The 15,648-nt window shown below is 44.7% G+C and overlaps 1 protein-coding gene across 2 annotated transcripts in view; it reads right to left on the reverse strand.

Annotated features, from left to right (window-relative positions):
- The window catches only part of LOC135394174 (sodium- and chloride-dependent glycine transporter 2-like), a 97,513-nt gene that overhangs the window by 57,338 nt on the left and 24,527 nt on the right, over window positions 1-15,648 (reverse strand). Inside the window, exon 1 of one of the 2 annotated variants that reach the window (XM_064624756.1) lies at window positions 4,674-5,535. The exons of the other annotated variant lie outside the window; for it this stretch is intronic. Within the exon in view, the coding sequence (XP_064480826.1) occupies window positions 4,674-4,781 (108 nt within the window). The 5' untranslated portion in view covers window positions 4,782-5,535. Of the gene's footprint in view, window positions 1-4,673; window positions 5,536-15,648 lie in introns of those variants that run through there. 2 annotated transcript variants of the gene reach the window in all.

Here is a 15,648-nt window from a genome sequence, read left to right on the forward strand (position 1 = left end):
CAAAGGGGCAGCGATGAGGAAACATTTTCGTGCTAACTCATGAGCTCTTCTCACTTACAAAACGTTACCTGCAGTAATCAAAACTCATGCTCAGCAGCGTGCAAATCCTGTAAAAATATGCATTAATGAGATAATATGAGGAACTTCATCCGATGTCTATGCATGAATGCGTGGCGCTCGTCCCCCTTGCCCCCACCTCCCGACGCCTGTGCTTTAAATGGAATTCTCCACAAACTGTTCCCACAGACAACAGGTGCCGGCGACCGTCCGTGCTCGTATTTTCCGGGTTCGAGTGCCCAAACCTCTCAAGTCTTAAACTAAATATGAGGCCGTCTAGAAAAAACGAGCGTAACAAAAGCGAATCAAGGTTTTGAGAGTCGTTCTTTTTTTTTTTTTGTGTGTGTGTGTGTACGGCTTTCTTGGTTGCGATGGCTGTTCTCTGATCCGCTCTTTCGTCTCTGAGAAGGATCGAGATAAGTGGTTGGACCAAATTAATCATACGTAATTGGAATTGCCATGCGGAGCAATATACCCTGCGCTGTGCTGCGACGATGATCCCAAACACGAAGAGAAATAATAAAGAGGTCGGATACAAAATGGCTGCCATCATTGTTCCTTGGGAAACTGATCGCTCCCTTTGGTTACTTACTACGAACCGCACTTTCTACCTGTGCACTCCAACCATGACACGCCGTTGAAAACAGAAAGAAAAAGTACTTTCCCACTGGTTGCAAGAGAGTCCTTGAACGGCGTTTTCATTTCCCTTCGGTACTCGACCGGGATGAAACGGAATGTGTTTCCAGAAGCCACACAGATGCTCTTTCTCAATAGAAGCTCTCTTTGTCCATAGGTGGCAGGGAAGACAAACACCCTGCAGGTCAAATATGTTTGCTTTGTCTAATTGCGCGCAAGATACGAACCAGTTGAGGTTTCTTGCGTCGTCCTTTCGTTTCCAAATCAAGTTTCTATTTTTCACTCCGCGTTAACCCAGCGATGTTGAAAAGACACTTGGAGAGAGGACAGCTAGAAGTTTTGGGAAGCGTTAGATGAACAGCAAATTTCACGCGAGCCCAAACAGAGCCAAAGATAACGAAAAACTTGTTGTGCCACCACTTTCTGTATAGAAATAAAATATCTTGGCATTATGAGAAGTTGGACGTACTCATATTATAATGTGCGAACTGGCTTACTGTCTTTCGTAGTCACCGTCTTCTAGTGTGCTGCATTGGATACTCTCAGGGCCCTTGGCTCAAAATATCCATCGTGACCGTGCATGTGTTGCACGTTGGGCTATCAAGGGGTTGACGGAACTTAACAGCCCAAGGAGAAAACGTCCCCTAAAGAAATACCTGTTTGTGGCTAAAACGAAATGGTGCTTACACAGTAGTTCTTAGAAACATAAGCCAAACAAAAGAAAATAGCTCAGTCCAGCAGCTGAAGGAGACACTGAAAAATAAAAGTAAATAAATAAAGTAACTAACTAAAAGAAACAAATAATGAAACATCTCGAAACAGCTTTATTGAGCTCTCCTCTTGGTCCGTTCAACGGACGTTCCACAAGTCATTACCCAAGTGTCGTTCTTCTTTGAATATCATCGCTCGTAATGTATAGTCTTCGGTGTCGTACTTGCACGAATCGTACACAGCACAGAGTCGTATAAAACGAGCAGCACCACGGTATAGAACACAAGGGGGTTACCACAGCAACAAAGTATTCGGCGTCGAATAAACAGCCTGCCACCAACAGACGCCACGAACACTCGAGGACCGTGTTATCTGCCGTGCAAATGTCACTACGTATATACGCGAAAGAAAAGATGCCGTGAAAGCGGAATTTTTGAGCGGAAGGTTTAATACACTTAATACGAAGAGTGCTCAGTATGGGTAGCCTTAAAACAACTTTTCTACAGGATACAGTCAACAGAAGGTATTCTACAGGAGTCAACAGAAGGTACTGTTTGAGTCATGGAAAACCTCCCCACTTCATCGTCAAAATATAATTCTTTGGTTTGTTGTTGTCGAGCCCTCCCCGTGAATTTCCATTGCGTGCCACGTGATGAGTATCCCAAGCAGCAGATCTTGGCCCTATATTGGACCGATACTGGCAATACTGGCCTAATGTTGGTCCAATATTGGCCCGGCTTTGCCAATACTGGCCCATTATTGGCACAATCTTGGTCCAATATTGGACCGATATTGGCAATACTCGCCCAATATTGGCCCAGTCATGGTTCAATATTGGTCCGGCATTGCCAATACTGGCGCAATATTGGCCCAATCTTGGTACAACATTGGACCGATATTGGCAATACTCGCCCAGTCATGGTCCACTATTGGACCGATATTGGCAATACTCGCCCAATCGTGGTCCAACATTGTACCGATATTGGCAATACTCGCCCAATATTGGTCGTATATTGGACCGATATTGGCGATACTCGCTCAATCATGGTCCAATATTGGGCTGGCATTGCCAATATTGGTTCAATATGGGGCCAAGATGTTGTGCTGCTTGGGATGACTCTCTCTTGTGATTGGGCACGTACTCCACTTCGTCGTCGTCATAAGTGACAGTGAGTCGTGTGTTCGTGCTATCCCTCTAGTTGTGGACTATCTCCCGAAACCTATATAGTAGCTACGATGACGGCATTTCACGCCGAGACTGGAAGGTGACTCGGGTTCGAATCCGGGCGCCGGCTGTGCTGTCTGGGTGTTTTCCCTGGGGTTTCCTCAGACGCTTTAAGACAAACGTCGGCACAGTTCCCCGTGAAGGCAGCCCAGGACGCACTATCCCGCCTGCGATAGTCGTGATGTCGCCCGCCTGAAAGTGATCGACTACGGGAAGCAGATCCACCACCCTCTATAGTTGTGCCCACACTCAGGCTTTTCACATTATGGAGTTTGTCCACCAGCTGACCTGTATCTATGCCGTACTCTCAGTCCACAGCAAGGTAAGGTTTCGGTTTGTACCCCATTCCCGAGTCGCACCACCGACTGAGGCTACCCCCCTTTCTCCTCCATATTTTCTGGCAGACGTTTCGGACGATATCGAACAGCATCTTCTGAAGACAGCTCAGGACGCAAGCCTCCTGTTTCTGCTGCCCCCCCCCCCCTCTCTCGCCCCTGTACACCGCCCACAGCCACGACGGTACTAAGACAGAATACAAGAAATAAAAAAAAGTACAAATAGCAATAGACGTAATAGCAAAAATAGTGTAAAAATAAAGATATAAAGTAACTAGCAAATAAATAATAAATCCATGGGTGACTATCCCCTGCTGATGAAAACTAAGGAAAATGTTCATAATCATTATTTTTAAATGAACGCGCAAATAGAGTAAATAAATAGGCAATAAACGGAGCCATGGGAGCATGTTGTTCGTTTTCGAGTGTATTTACGCGTAAGGCGGGCTTTACTTGTGTCCAACTCAAAATCCCTACGCGATGCAATGGCAGGAGTTATTGAGGAAGGAACTTTCCGTAAATACCGGTTCGCTATACAGTCGAGGCGCTACACAGCAGCTTATTGGGCCGCAGATTTTTCTGAAAAGACATTCATCTCTGCAGCATCGAGGCTCCAACGATTTTTTTAAAATTCATTTCGTGTTAGCACAGCGTAGTAACAGTGGTGTGAGCGATGTACAGACGTGGATAGCAGAGTATGCGTCCTGGGACGACTTCTGCCTTGAAAGAGCCAAAGCGTGAACCTTGGAGAGAACGAGCGGACGTATCCGTTTTCATGTCGACATTGATGTTCACGTAGCAAGACGATTAACTAATCTATTGGTGAAGATTAGTGTGTTATGCAGTGCCTCTAACTTATTAGAAGTCCTAATTTTTATTTTCAAGTGTTTCGGAGTAGCCGGCTCCTGTGTTTAGTAAGAGCCACCATCTCCATGTTTTTCTTTTCCGACTCCAACTCTGAGTCTGGTAAGGTTGCAGACGAGACACCACCACCAGAATCCTACCAATGACACAAAAGCTGTAGTTATAGGTTGGTGAGATAGAAGTAAATAGGGCAGGTCTTCTCTGATTAAAAGCTTTCGTTTGTGGAGGAAAGTCCTCGTCTTGAACTTTGGCACTCTAATATTGACCAATGTGTTTCACCAAGAAGGCAAAAGTTCTGCCTTGCTCAGGTCTGAGAGCTCATGAGATGAACACGTTCGAAAACGCAAAACCCGATACAACGTCTCAATAAAACGGGTCCTTATGGATCTCACTGCTTTGTAGCCATTCTCTGCTTCTTTCGCGTATGGCATGGAGGTATGAAACCGAAACAAGCTTTTGCTTTCTGCGGCAATATCTCGCACAATCTCACACATAATGCGCAAAAAAAAAAAAATAATAATTTGCTAAGTTGTAGCTTCCACAAGACAGTTGGAACTGGCTCTCACACAGCGCTTTTTAACAGCTGCGTGACCGCTACACTGGGAGCTTCAAGTCGCTTCCTCGTCAACGTCACTCTCCGTGTGGTGGGTCTAGGTTCATCGCTGGTTTGAGTGAGACGGCTATGGCAGTGATACACAGGGACATCGAGAAATCATCCTTCAGGTTTGTGTGGATTTTGGACGCTTCTGAAGATACAGTTTCATATACACATCACGGTTTGCGTATAAAGATTATGATGTTTGTAATGCAATGACAGACATTGGAGACGCATGCAAATCACTCACCGTTGGAACCCCAGCCGAAAGGATGTACACACTGCTGCTTGCCGACACACTCCGGGGAAATTGAGACTTGTGCGTCACTACCGCACTCAGTGTGTTTCGCTTGGCCATCGCTTCTTCAACTTCTTTAACCACTGACAGAACGTCGTCCCGGAGAGTTTCAGGACTATATAAACTAAGACAATGTTGCCAGAAAGGAAACTGCACCGCGTGTGCCGGTAACTACATAGTGCCACAATCAGTCGCCAAATCTCTTATCTAAATGGTAAGCGACGACAACGCAGAGAAAAGCACAAACGGAAGATTACGGTCGTGGTTATGTGGCACCAATTAAGTGTTATAGTGATACATCGATTATACTGACAGCGTACAAGTATGGTTATTACACAACAACGGTTCCGGTACAAAATGGGAGACACTTGGAAGACCGGTTATAGCGTTACAACGCTATATTCAAGCTCGATATAATTCCTGAAGCGAATCATGTTAACGCGATGATAAGTTGTCACCAACGCGACACGCACATGGAACGAGAACGACGTTGTATACTACAAACGCTACTATCAAAGCATCAAACAGCAATTAGCGACACAAACGCCACCTAGCGAGGACAAAGAATTGCTTAAAAACCAATATCAACTTCGAGAGATCCTGCTGTCAAAGTCCAAAGAACGTCGCAGTAGCATCGTCGAATGAATGGAGGCGGATGAGACCGATGCCGGTTCTATTCAGTCTCGGATGTAGTCCAGCGGAAATCGAAACATAGCTGCACGAAACTCATCGAATATTGACCGACCTGCGAAATAAACGTAGTAATACACCCGAAAGCAACAGAAACGCCTTCTCGGCCGATTCGCGCGCAATTAAACGTGCCAAGCAGCGGGCAGCCTGTCGGCGCGGGGAGCAAACTGGCAACAATGAGGGAGGGATGGCGCTCCAGCGTGAGGCGGCGGAAGAGGCGGCGCTGCCGTCGTAGGTCGGGTCGGTGGCGGAGAGAGAGATACGGGTCGCGATTGTGTTATCGTGACAACGACTGCTCATTCATGGTTATACGAAATGAGAAAATGTAACGAATTGAATTTCTCACCTTCGTATCATGTCAAGTAACAGGCAGGCACACTTGTTTCTAGCGTCAGTTTTGTTTAGTGAGCATTACACACCGATATTACCCTTTTCCGAACGAGTTATGTAGCAGGTTGCCGAATATAGTGTTACGAGTATAACGAGACAAATAACACGAGACATGTATGCTGCACATGCTGCTTTAACAGATACCTCAGCTCCCCAGATATAGGACACCGTTAAACGACGCGAGCAGTATATTGAAAAAAAAGGCTTCCCGGGAACAACACCGCAAAAAATGCCGACGACCGTTTTATAGGCCTACTTCCTGTAGGTTATATATATATATATATAGGGCCCCCTTTTGTCCTGACAAAGACAGTACCACTGTCGAAACGTCGACCCTTTTTCATTTTACTTTTATTTCTGCCTATTAAATTAACTAGTGTTCCTAACTTCCCTAAAATCTGTTGTCCGCGTCTTTTTCCTTCCAAAACTCTCTCTCTCTCTCTATATATATATATATATATAATACTCGTTTGTGTGTGTGTGTGTGTATGTGCGTGTGGTTAAACGCGTTTCCACCAGATGCCTTCCACTTTAGCAGATTGATTGTTCCACGAATTACGCTTTGACTTAGTGCGACAGAATTCCTGTGCAATTTGAAACATAGAGCACCTGGTAAAGCAACAGACACTACTACCTCTGTACAACACTGCATGTAGACGTTCATCAAACTGAGAGCACCAAAATTTCATTTCATTCTTCAGTGGCGTAGTACACTCTATACAGCATAAACTTCAGAACATGTAACTTTTCACCCTATAGGTTACAAAACAGCATCTAATGTTGAAATCTGTGAAGCGAGAGAAACAAATAAAAAATAAATAGAAACACTAAAGATAGAGATGCCCGCCTAGACTTGCACGTTTACGCAACTCTGTAAGCTACCGACAAGCAATAACAACCTATCATGCACGAAGAGTAATTTCTTTGCAACGCTAAATCGGGATTCGAAGCTCACTGGATAGACTTTCCCGCAGGACCAAAACACGAAGGCTATCCAGACGGTGACCCAATTTCGCTCCGTGAGAGAAGCTTCAATCTGCTACATCCACCGAGCATGCGCACAAAGTCCGTTCTCATTGATCGCTCTCCAGTCTGGCCGCACTCAATGGTTTCGCCGTAGGAAAAATAAAAGAGCAACCAGGGGGCGCTCAAAGCGTAATTTTACCTGTGGGAGAACCGCGAAAATTGTGGAAGAAAAATATCTTCAAAGGACGTTTCGGAAACAGACGAGATGGGAGCAACTGTTCCGAATGTGGATCGAAAAATTTCCAAATCTCGAAAGAGATGTGAACGAAGGTCATATTTCGTGGGCAGACATTAGATACGTTGAATTGGATGTATATTGAATGACCTCCAGAGTAACTTTCTAAGTGTTGCGACCGCGAAACGACTGTGGCTACATGAGCGATGTAAAGACGTGAACAGAGGACAGGAGACAAGGGGTTAGCAGTGATGGGCAAAGTACCTCAAAATTTTACTTAAAGCAAAGTACCAAGTATGCGGCGTCATTAGTACTCCAAGTACAGTGCAAAGTATCATACTGAAAATGCACCACTTTAAGTAAAGTACAATATACGTCGCGAATTACGTTACAGTATACACACCAACTAAATATATAGTAAATATACGTAGTTTCATCGCTTCACGCTCCGCGGTTTGGTGTTCGCAATAGGTAAGAAAGTAATTAGGTTCAGATTTTCTAGCAAAATTTTTGCAAGCATTTCTGGCAAATGCTACAGTTAGGGAGCCCTGCTAGTTCACCGGTCTGTCATGTGAATAAGAACGGAACCAGATGGCATGATTTACATTTGCATTCGTGCAGGCAACCAGCTGCGTTAGTGCAAAGTGTTATGTCCCGACTTACCCATCTATATACTGCGCAATAATCTGGAGCTAATATGTGGGTATAATGTGCATAAAAGGCATACTTTCGGACAGGAAACACAGGAACCAACAGATGTTTCAGAGCATACTGCACTGTGTTCTGAAATATCACGGGTTGTTTAAATCAAAACAAATAGAATTCCCAAGAATTAGGGACAAAACGTAAAGCGCGTTTCACCTAATGCATCCTTGTGTTGGGTGAAACCTATACCTACACGGCCAGTAGGCGCCATGCATTTTGAACGCTTTTTGTTTAATAACTTAATTTCGTGTACATACATGGCAATGCTCTCTGAGATGTCTGGATTACGTTATCAAACGAATATGTCCACGCAGCTTGAACAGTCTACAACTAATTGCCTTGGTTCCACGGACGTGCACGTAAAATGCAAAGGCTAAATGGGAAAATGGGTGGAAACACGCAAGCGCAGGGAACCGATAGTTTTCTATAAAAAAAAATGATGATAATAGTATTTTGGTTTAATGATGCAGCTATACCTCTAGTATTTATATCCCGGAGAGCATTTTGATCAACGGGGATGTTCACGAGTTATGAGGCATGAAAGTTTCTGGCCTTGCCCACGTAGGGTAAACATTTTGAGCAAGCGCGCCAGCACAAGGGACTGACATCTTGTACCTATAAGCGGCTGCTTTGGAAAAAGATGCAACTGTGCCTCTATCATTTAAATTCTGGAGAGCATTTTGATAAGCGGAAGCGTTAATGAGTTAAGAGGCATGAAAGTTGGTATCGTCACCCGGCACCACGCAAGCATAGGGAACCAACGGTTTTCTACGTAGAAAAGAATACTTTAGTAGAATGATGCAACTATACCTCTAGTATGAAGTGAGTAGCCTCAGGACAGGAGCCGCCGATATTTCGAACAGAGACTGCTCTTCTTCTGGGCACCGTCCTCATCATTGGCATAGTATTTAAAGGGTTAGGTGTGACGTGTGAAAGGTTCTTGCGATTTGTGGGTCAACAGCCCAGAGGGAAGCCTCCGGGCTGTTGACCCACAAATCGCATGAACCTTTAACAGGTCACACCTAACCCTTTAAATACCATGCCAATGATGAGGACGGTGCCCAGAAGAAGAACAGTCTCTGTTCGAAATATCGGCGGCTCCTGTCCTGGGGGTACTCCCTTCGTACTTCTCTATACCGGTTCGCTGGATTTCTACCCGTCTATATACCTCTAGTATGTATATCCCAGAAAGCATTCTGATAAACGGAAACGTTTACAAGTTATAAAGCATGAAAGTTGCTGGCCTTGCCCACGAAGAGTGAAAATTTGGACAAGCTCGACAGCACAAGGAACCGACAGTTTTCTACCTAGAGACGAATACTTCGGCAAAATGATGCAACAATATGCCTCTACCATTTAAATCCTGGAGAGCATTATGATAAGCGGAAGCGTTAATGAGTTAAGAGGCATGAAAGTTGGTATCGTCACCCGGCACCACGCAAGCACAGGGAACCAACACTTTTCCACATAGAAAAGAATACTTTAGTAGAATAATGCAACTATACCTCTAGTATTTATATCTTGGAGAGCATTTTGATAAACGGAAGCGTTTACGAGTTATGAGGCATGAAAGTTGCTGACCTTGCTCATGACAAGTGAAAATTTGGGCAAGCGCACCGACACAAGGAACCGACAGCTTTCTACCTAGAAACGAATCCTTTGGTAGAATTATGCAGCCATGCCTCTAGTATTTAAATCCTGTACAGCGTTGTGATAAGCGAAAGAGTTCGTGAGTTAAGAGCCATTAAAGTTGGTGTCCTTACCCAGCACTACGCAAGCGCAGGGATCCAACAGCTTTAGCTGAAAAAAAAAAATAGTTTGGTAGAATCATGCAACTATGCCTTAGTACTTAAATCGTGGAGAGCATTTTGATTAGCGGAAGCGTCCATGAAAGGAGGTATCAACATTGGTGGTGGTGGTGGTGGTGAAAGGGTTCACCGTTGTCGGCCTCACAGAGGTGGGCAACGTCACGACTGACGCCCTGGCGGAATGTGCGTCCAGGGCCGAGCTCTATTTATTTATTTATTGTAATGCTGCAGGGGCCTCGCGGCATTACACGTAGAAAACATAACTGCAATGAAACAGATGACAGAACAGCAACAACAACAGCAAAAGAAAAGAAAAAAAAAGAAAAAAAAAGACATTTCTAAGGGAACTGTGCCGACATATGTCTGAACGCGTCTGAGGGAAATCCCCAGACAGCACAGCCGGCACCGGCATTCGAACTCGGGTACCTCCCAGTCCGCATGTGACTCGTGGCTACGCCTACGGCAACTAGAAATTGTGGTAACCATGCCGCGCCATTCATGTGAACCATATCAATGCGAACGTGAACCAGACAGAGAAAAATGTCTCATGTAGCGGTTCTTGGTGCTGTGCAGGCTATAGGAAATGCATGGGGTGGAGAATTTGCTTGGTTTCGGCCTTTTTTTTTTTTGTTTTTCAACAAAATGATACCGCTTGAAAAGCATATCAATAAAATTTAACAAAAATGACTATCAATCTGCAAAGCTTGAAGTGACACCTTTCCATCATCATCAATTTCCCGTCCCTTCCACAAGACAATGGGGCAGTGTACCGCCGTAACGGCGGAGAATGACCCACCACATCATCATCCCATTTATGTGTGTGTGTGTGTGTGTGTGTTGAAGAGCAAAAACGTCATCTTCTGTTTTCCGACGCGATGAAGATGTTGCTCAGTTCACAGTCCACCCTGTAAATTATCTGACGCGGTAGCAGAGCACTAGATTGCAGTAGCAAGGAATAGAGTGTACTCATTCCCAACAATCTGTACCAAAACGTAAAGCACACTTCACCACATTCGCCTGGGCATCAGGGGAAGCTTGAAGCACAGGCCCCATAGAAATACATGTATTCGGCAGACAATGTTGCCTATAATTCTGTTCCCGTACGTAGGACGGCAAAGTTCTCCCTTAATATGAAGTGAAGGGTTCATGGTGACTACCTTCACAAAATTTGATGGCGATAGCACCATTCGTCTTGGTTCCCCAATGACTATCGCTAACACATTGATCTCTATGGGGAAAAGGTGACCGCCAGGGAACCGACAGTTTTGCGTCTACAGGAAAATGGTCTGGACGGCAGGTACATTAAGTCATGTAGTCCCAGAATCCGGGAGAACTTTTTCATAACGCGAGTAACGTGGGAGATATCGGCTGCAGAAGTAGCTCCTCTCACGTGCATTCGACAGCTTCGTGCATTCAGGGAACCGACAGTTGCGATGGTAGGTGGAAATGGTACAGGTATATTAGGATATGTAGACTTGAAATCTTGGATAACTTTTTTACAGCGCACGAAGGAGATACAGGCTATAGCAGTAGACCTCGCAACCTGATTTTGACAACCGCGTACGTGTGCGAAAGGACTGCCGCAATCTATGGAAGCTGCTTGCGTGGCGTTATTCTGACATAATATGGCCGAATGATCAGTTAAAGTGGATCTTACTGTGCACTATTGTCCAAGAAAAGGCTGCTGTTGGTGGTCAACCATACGCTGCGGGCAATGCTGGATACACGGAATACACAAATAAATAGTTTTACGTGTACAACTGCATTTTTCGAGAGAGACATGCAAGGTGCGGATCGGTAGTTATTCATTACTTATCAGTCGGTTTCTGTTGCCCGCCCCTCAGGGTCAGTGATACCATGACGTCCACGAGCATGCGAAAATATCTGCGTTACTTGAACAACTTCAAGCATGAACAATGTACTCCCGGTACCGCGACGGTCACTGAGGGACAGTGTCTAAGTTGACGGTGTTGAAAGTCTTCGGTGACTTATCGAGCATAACAACAAGTGTAGCGAGTGTTTCGATGTCCAAGCACGCCGTTGTACGTGATACTGTCAAGTTGAAACGAAGACAACGGGACAGTTGACAAGATAAAAATCTGAAGCTTGTAACGTGTTAGCTAAGAAGTGTCTGCCACCTAAATCAGTAGTGTGCATCATTGCACTCCATTGTTCGGTACATTTGACCTAATTAGGCTGAGAGAAGTCTACAAAGTGAGGAAAATGTATTTTATTTCTTCAAGAAGAAAGCCCCAGATTTCGGTCCCACCGTTTCACTAATAAGTATACGGTTTTCGGAAGTTATCCACAAAATCCGCTGACAATCGCCGCTCATCCGGTGTGCTGATTTTTCAGCCTACAGCATGATAAGGCGAAATAGCCTCCTGGTTGCCGCCAAGAGATAAGCTTGTGAAGGTGAAAAAGGTGATAGCACTGTCCCAAGCAGCACAATGTACTGAAAGTCGAGTGCAATAGGGGTGGACCGTATGTGTCTTATCAATGTTCTTAAGTGTCACGAGTCTGTTCAAGGCCTTCCACTTACCCGTCCACCCCTATTGCACTCGACTTTCAGTACATTGTGCTGCTTGGGCGTGTTCTAGCTGCGGGCTCCTTTCTCGCTGCTGCTTCCTTTAGCCGATCGTGTGCCTTCGCGCGAAGCTGGCAGCTGCGATGATAGAAAATCTGAAAGTGCATTGCTAAGAGGCGTGAGGTTTCAGGTGTGAAACATTGATAGTAAAAGAGTTGAAAGGCCTTGAAAAATGTTCCTAAGTCTGACAATTTATCAAGCGGAAATAAATAATTCGGCTCATAATACCTTATGCACACCAGCGGTCTGGGTCGCAAATAAAACTTGGCATCATGCAACCAGGTTACAACTTTTACCTCATGCATTCTTTTCTTTTCTATAAAATGCTAAGTTACAACTAATATACGGGCGTCCTCATCACCGACAGGAATGAAACTAGTTTTAAGTTATGTTAATTTAATGCATCCTATTAACACAGACAACTATCCGGCCTTACGCCCTTCAACGCACAGCGTTCTACACAGCACTCTGCATAACAGACATGGCGTGAACTTCACAGGGAGGGTCATGAAAAGTCAGGTTGCAAACTCCACCGCCTGTACTTTCTGCTCGAGAATTCGTTATATGATATTTATTAATGCTAACAGGTCGGCAGCCTGACCTAGTCCATGACGCTTCTTCGTAAGTGAATCTCGTAAAGCGCTTCCAGTTCAACCTCTGATCCTATTTTAACCTCTCGTTTTTACACTACGGCGACCTTGGTGGCTTGGTTGGTAGCGCGTCGACCTTCCAATCTCGACGTCGCTGGTTCGAACCCAGTCGAGGAAGCTAGCGATTCGGTGGCGGGTACGGATTGTATGCGCCCGCCGTCCCCGGGAAGGACGTCAAGCCGTGTGCCCGGTGTGTGAGGTTTCACGAATGTTAAAGAACCCTCGGGGGGGGCAAAATTAATCCACAGACCGATCACTATGGCGTCGCTCATGATCTCAGTTCTCTCGCGACGTAAACCTGGAACTATTTTTATTAATAATTTTTTACACTACTTTCGTGGCACCTTGAAAAAGTAACCTCGGCAAATCGCTTCTTAAAACGATATTCTATACACTATGAGCGCATGTATGCACCAAGCTTCGTCGGCTTCTTCGTTTCTTCTTCGGCACCCGCTTCCGTTGTATCCAGTAACACCCACATACAAAAATAAAGAAATAAATAGTGATACTAATTTTAAATATTTTAAGCAGCAGTAACATTTTTACTTGAACCGCTGCGACAAGCAGTCGGTATCAAATGTCTTTGTTTTATTTTTATTTTTTTCCTGTCTTCTATTTTAGGGAGGTAGGCGGAAAGCAGGTCAGTTTTCGCGCGGTGGTCATTCGCGAACAGCGCTGACGAATGTCAATGACCGTGTGGTAATGACCGTGAGGGCTCCAAAGGTTGTGCCATTAGGGCACGGAACATAATACTGTGAAGATATATGCCAGTCAGTCGTATGTTGTCATACTCTCGTTCAAGGGGATCGTTTTGGCCTTGACCGAATCACCACCATTTACATTTCTCAGTAGTTTAGAAAAAAGATTAGAAAGTATATAACAGTAAATTAGGGAACTACTGTTTCTTCGCGCTCATTATCTGTAGTGAAGGGCGCGGAGCGGGTCGAATAATGGTGGTTCACTCTGACACCTGACAGTCAAAGACCTCAATTAAAGACCTCCTCTAAAGAATATGCCTATTAATTGTTAAAAATCTGATAACCGCCACTTTCTCATTATCCTCCTCTCTCCTTCTGTGATATGCATAGCAATCCCAGTCGGAATGTCTCCTCATCTACACTGTAAGGAAAAAGGGTGTTCCGTAACACCTTTGGGTTGTCACATGTATGAACCCCAAAAAGGTGTGCCTGAGACTCCCGTAGGGAGATGCCTGTACACCCTTCGCGCTTCGAAGGGTGTCTCCTCGCCTCGGTGTCACGCTACGGGAGTCTCCGGCACACGTTTTTGAGGGTCAGATATGTGAAGAGCAAAGGGTGCTACGGGGACTGAATGGACATTCTGTCATGCGCGTGCGCAGAACGGCACCCTCGAACGAACTGACAGGCATCTGATTTAAATGAGGTGTTGCCCGGATAGTTACGATATGAAATATCAGAGCGGAAGTTTAAAAAAGCACTATAGAATCACACGATACCTCATAAACCTGTAGATGTACGTTTGGTGTAGCACTTCCGCTCACGTTTCCATTTATCCATGCGTCTTTTCTCTCCATCTGTTTTCCGCTTTTCGAAGTAAGAGTTGCCTGAAAGCCTAGCTAACATTTCGTCGTTCTTTGCGTTGGTGATTGGCTCGTGTATGCTGCTCAGCAAAACCCGTTCAATGCACAGAAGTTAGTGCTTGTGAGTGTGGGGCACTCACAATATGTGTAGACACACGAGTGGCGTATAGGCCAGTATGCTTCCCATATAGTGGTACTCCGTGTATACGCACGCACTGTGCACGATCAACTTGAGTCCTAACTGTGGCCCTAAAACATACTCACTGACATTAGTTCGGGCATACAAATACGCACGATTCACATTTTTGTGTGAAAACGTTGCTCAGACGAAACGTTCCCACGGCGGCACTTACGCGAACGGAATTCCGACAGCTTTCATTGCTACTATCAGTCTATCCTAAGGCCTAGCTACCCTGCACAGCCTGGGAGTGTATAGGTGAAGCCAAATCAAGTTCCTGTCACAGATTGTTGGTCATGATTGATTTATACGAAGAGGGGAATCAAGTCCTGTAGATCACATAAACAAAATACAGAAACCGACTCTAAAGATTTTTGTTTAAGAGCGAGAGAGAGAGAGATAATATGTCTCCGGGCTTTGAAGAAAAACCGAGATCTTCTCATGGGTGACTGGGTGTTGGATGTCTCCATGAAAGTAAGGTTTGTAGCGTTCGTTAGAATGAAAATTGTATGGTGTTCGATTAGATTAAGTCAAGAAGATGATTTTATGATGGTTCAATGATAGATTATTTCCTCTGTTGTTGTTTACGTGGCGCCGGTTAGAGTGTTCCTGTGTTCTTCAGCGTTAAGTGTGTGGTATTCACAGTATTAAATTCGTCATGTTTCATGTTTTGATAGATTGTTTCGCTATTGCATGTATCTGTTGTTTACGTGTTGGCTAGGAGTTGCAGGCTTGGCTCTCTATTAATGCTAGCTGATGATTGTGATGTTTCTCATTATTTCCTTATGTCTATGCTATTCACTTAGTAAGAAATTGATTAATTAAAAGTTGCGTCTTGTTGGAATAATCGACTTATCTCCCTATTGCGCTCGAAATGTTCACAACTGGGTCATTCCACGCCAAATCACCCAAAGGTGGTGTTCGACCCCCTCAGTTTTGCTTCCAAAAATTATCATAGACTCCTTATTGCAAATAAAGATATTTTCCCGAGTTTTACTGGACAATGTTGAACCGTTGTCGATTTAGGCTGGGTCAAAGTTCGTCAGAATCGCGAAAACCATGCTACAAAAAAAGTTACCTACTGAGCAGGGTTCGAGTCTAGGTAAACTTTAGTGACATAGAATTAAAGAGCGTGGTCCTAACATTCTGCCAATATCAAG

This window comes from Ornithodoros turicata, chromosome 5 (assembly GCF_037126465.1).
Source record: "Ornithodoros turicata isolate Travis chromosome 5, ASM3712646v1, whole genome shotgun sequence".
NCBI lineage: Eukaryota > Metazoa > Arthropoda > Arachnida > Ixodida > Argasidae > Ornithodoros > Ornithodoros turicata.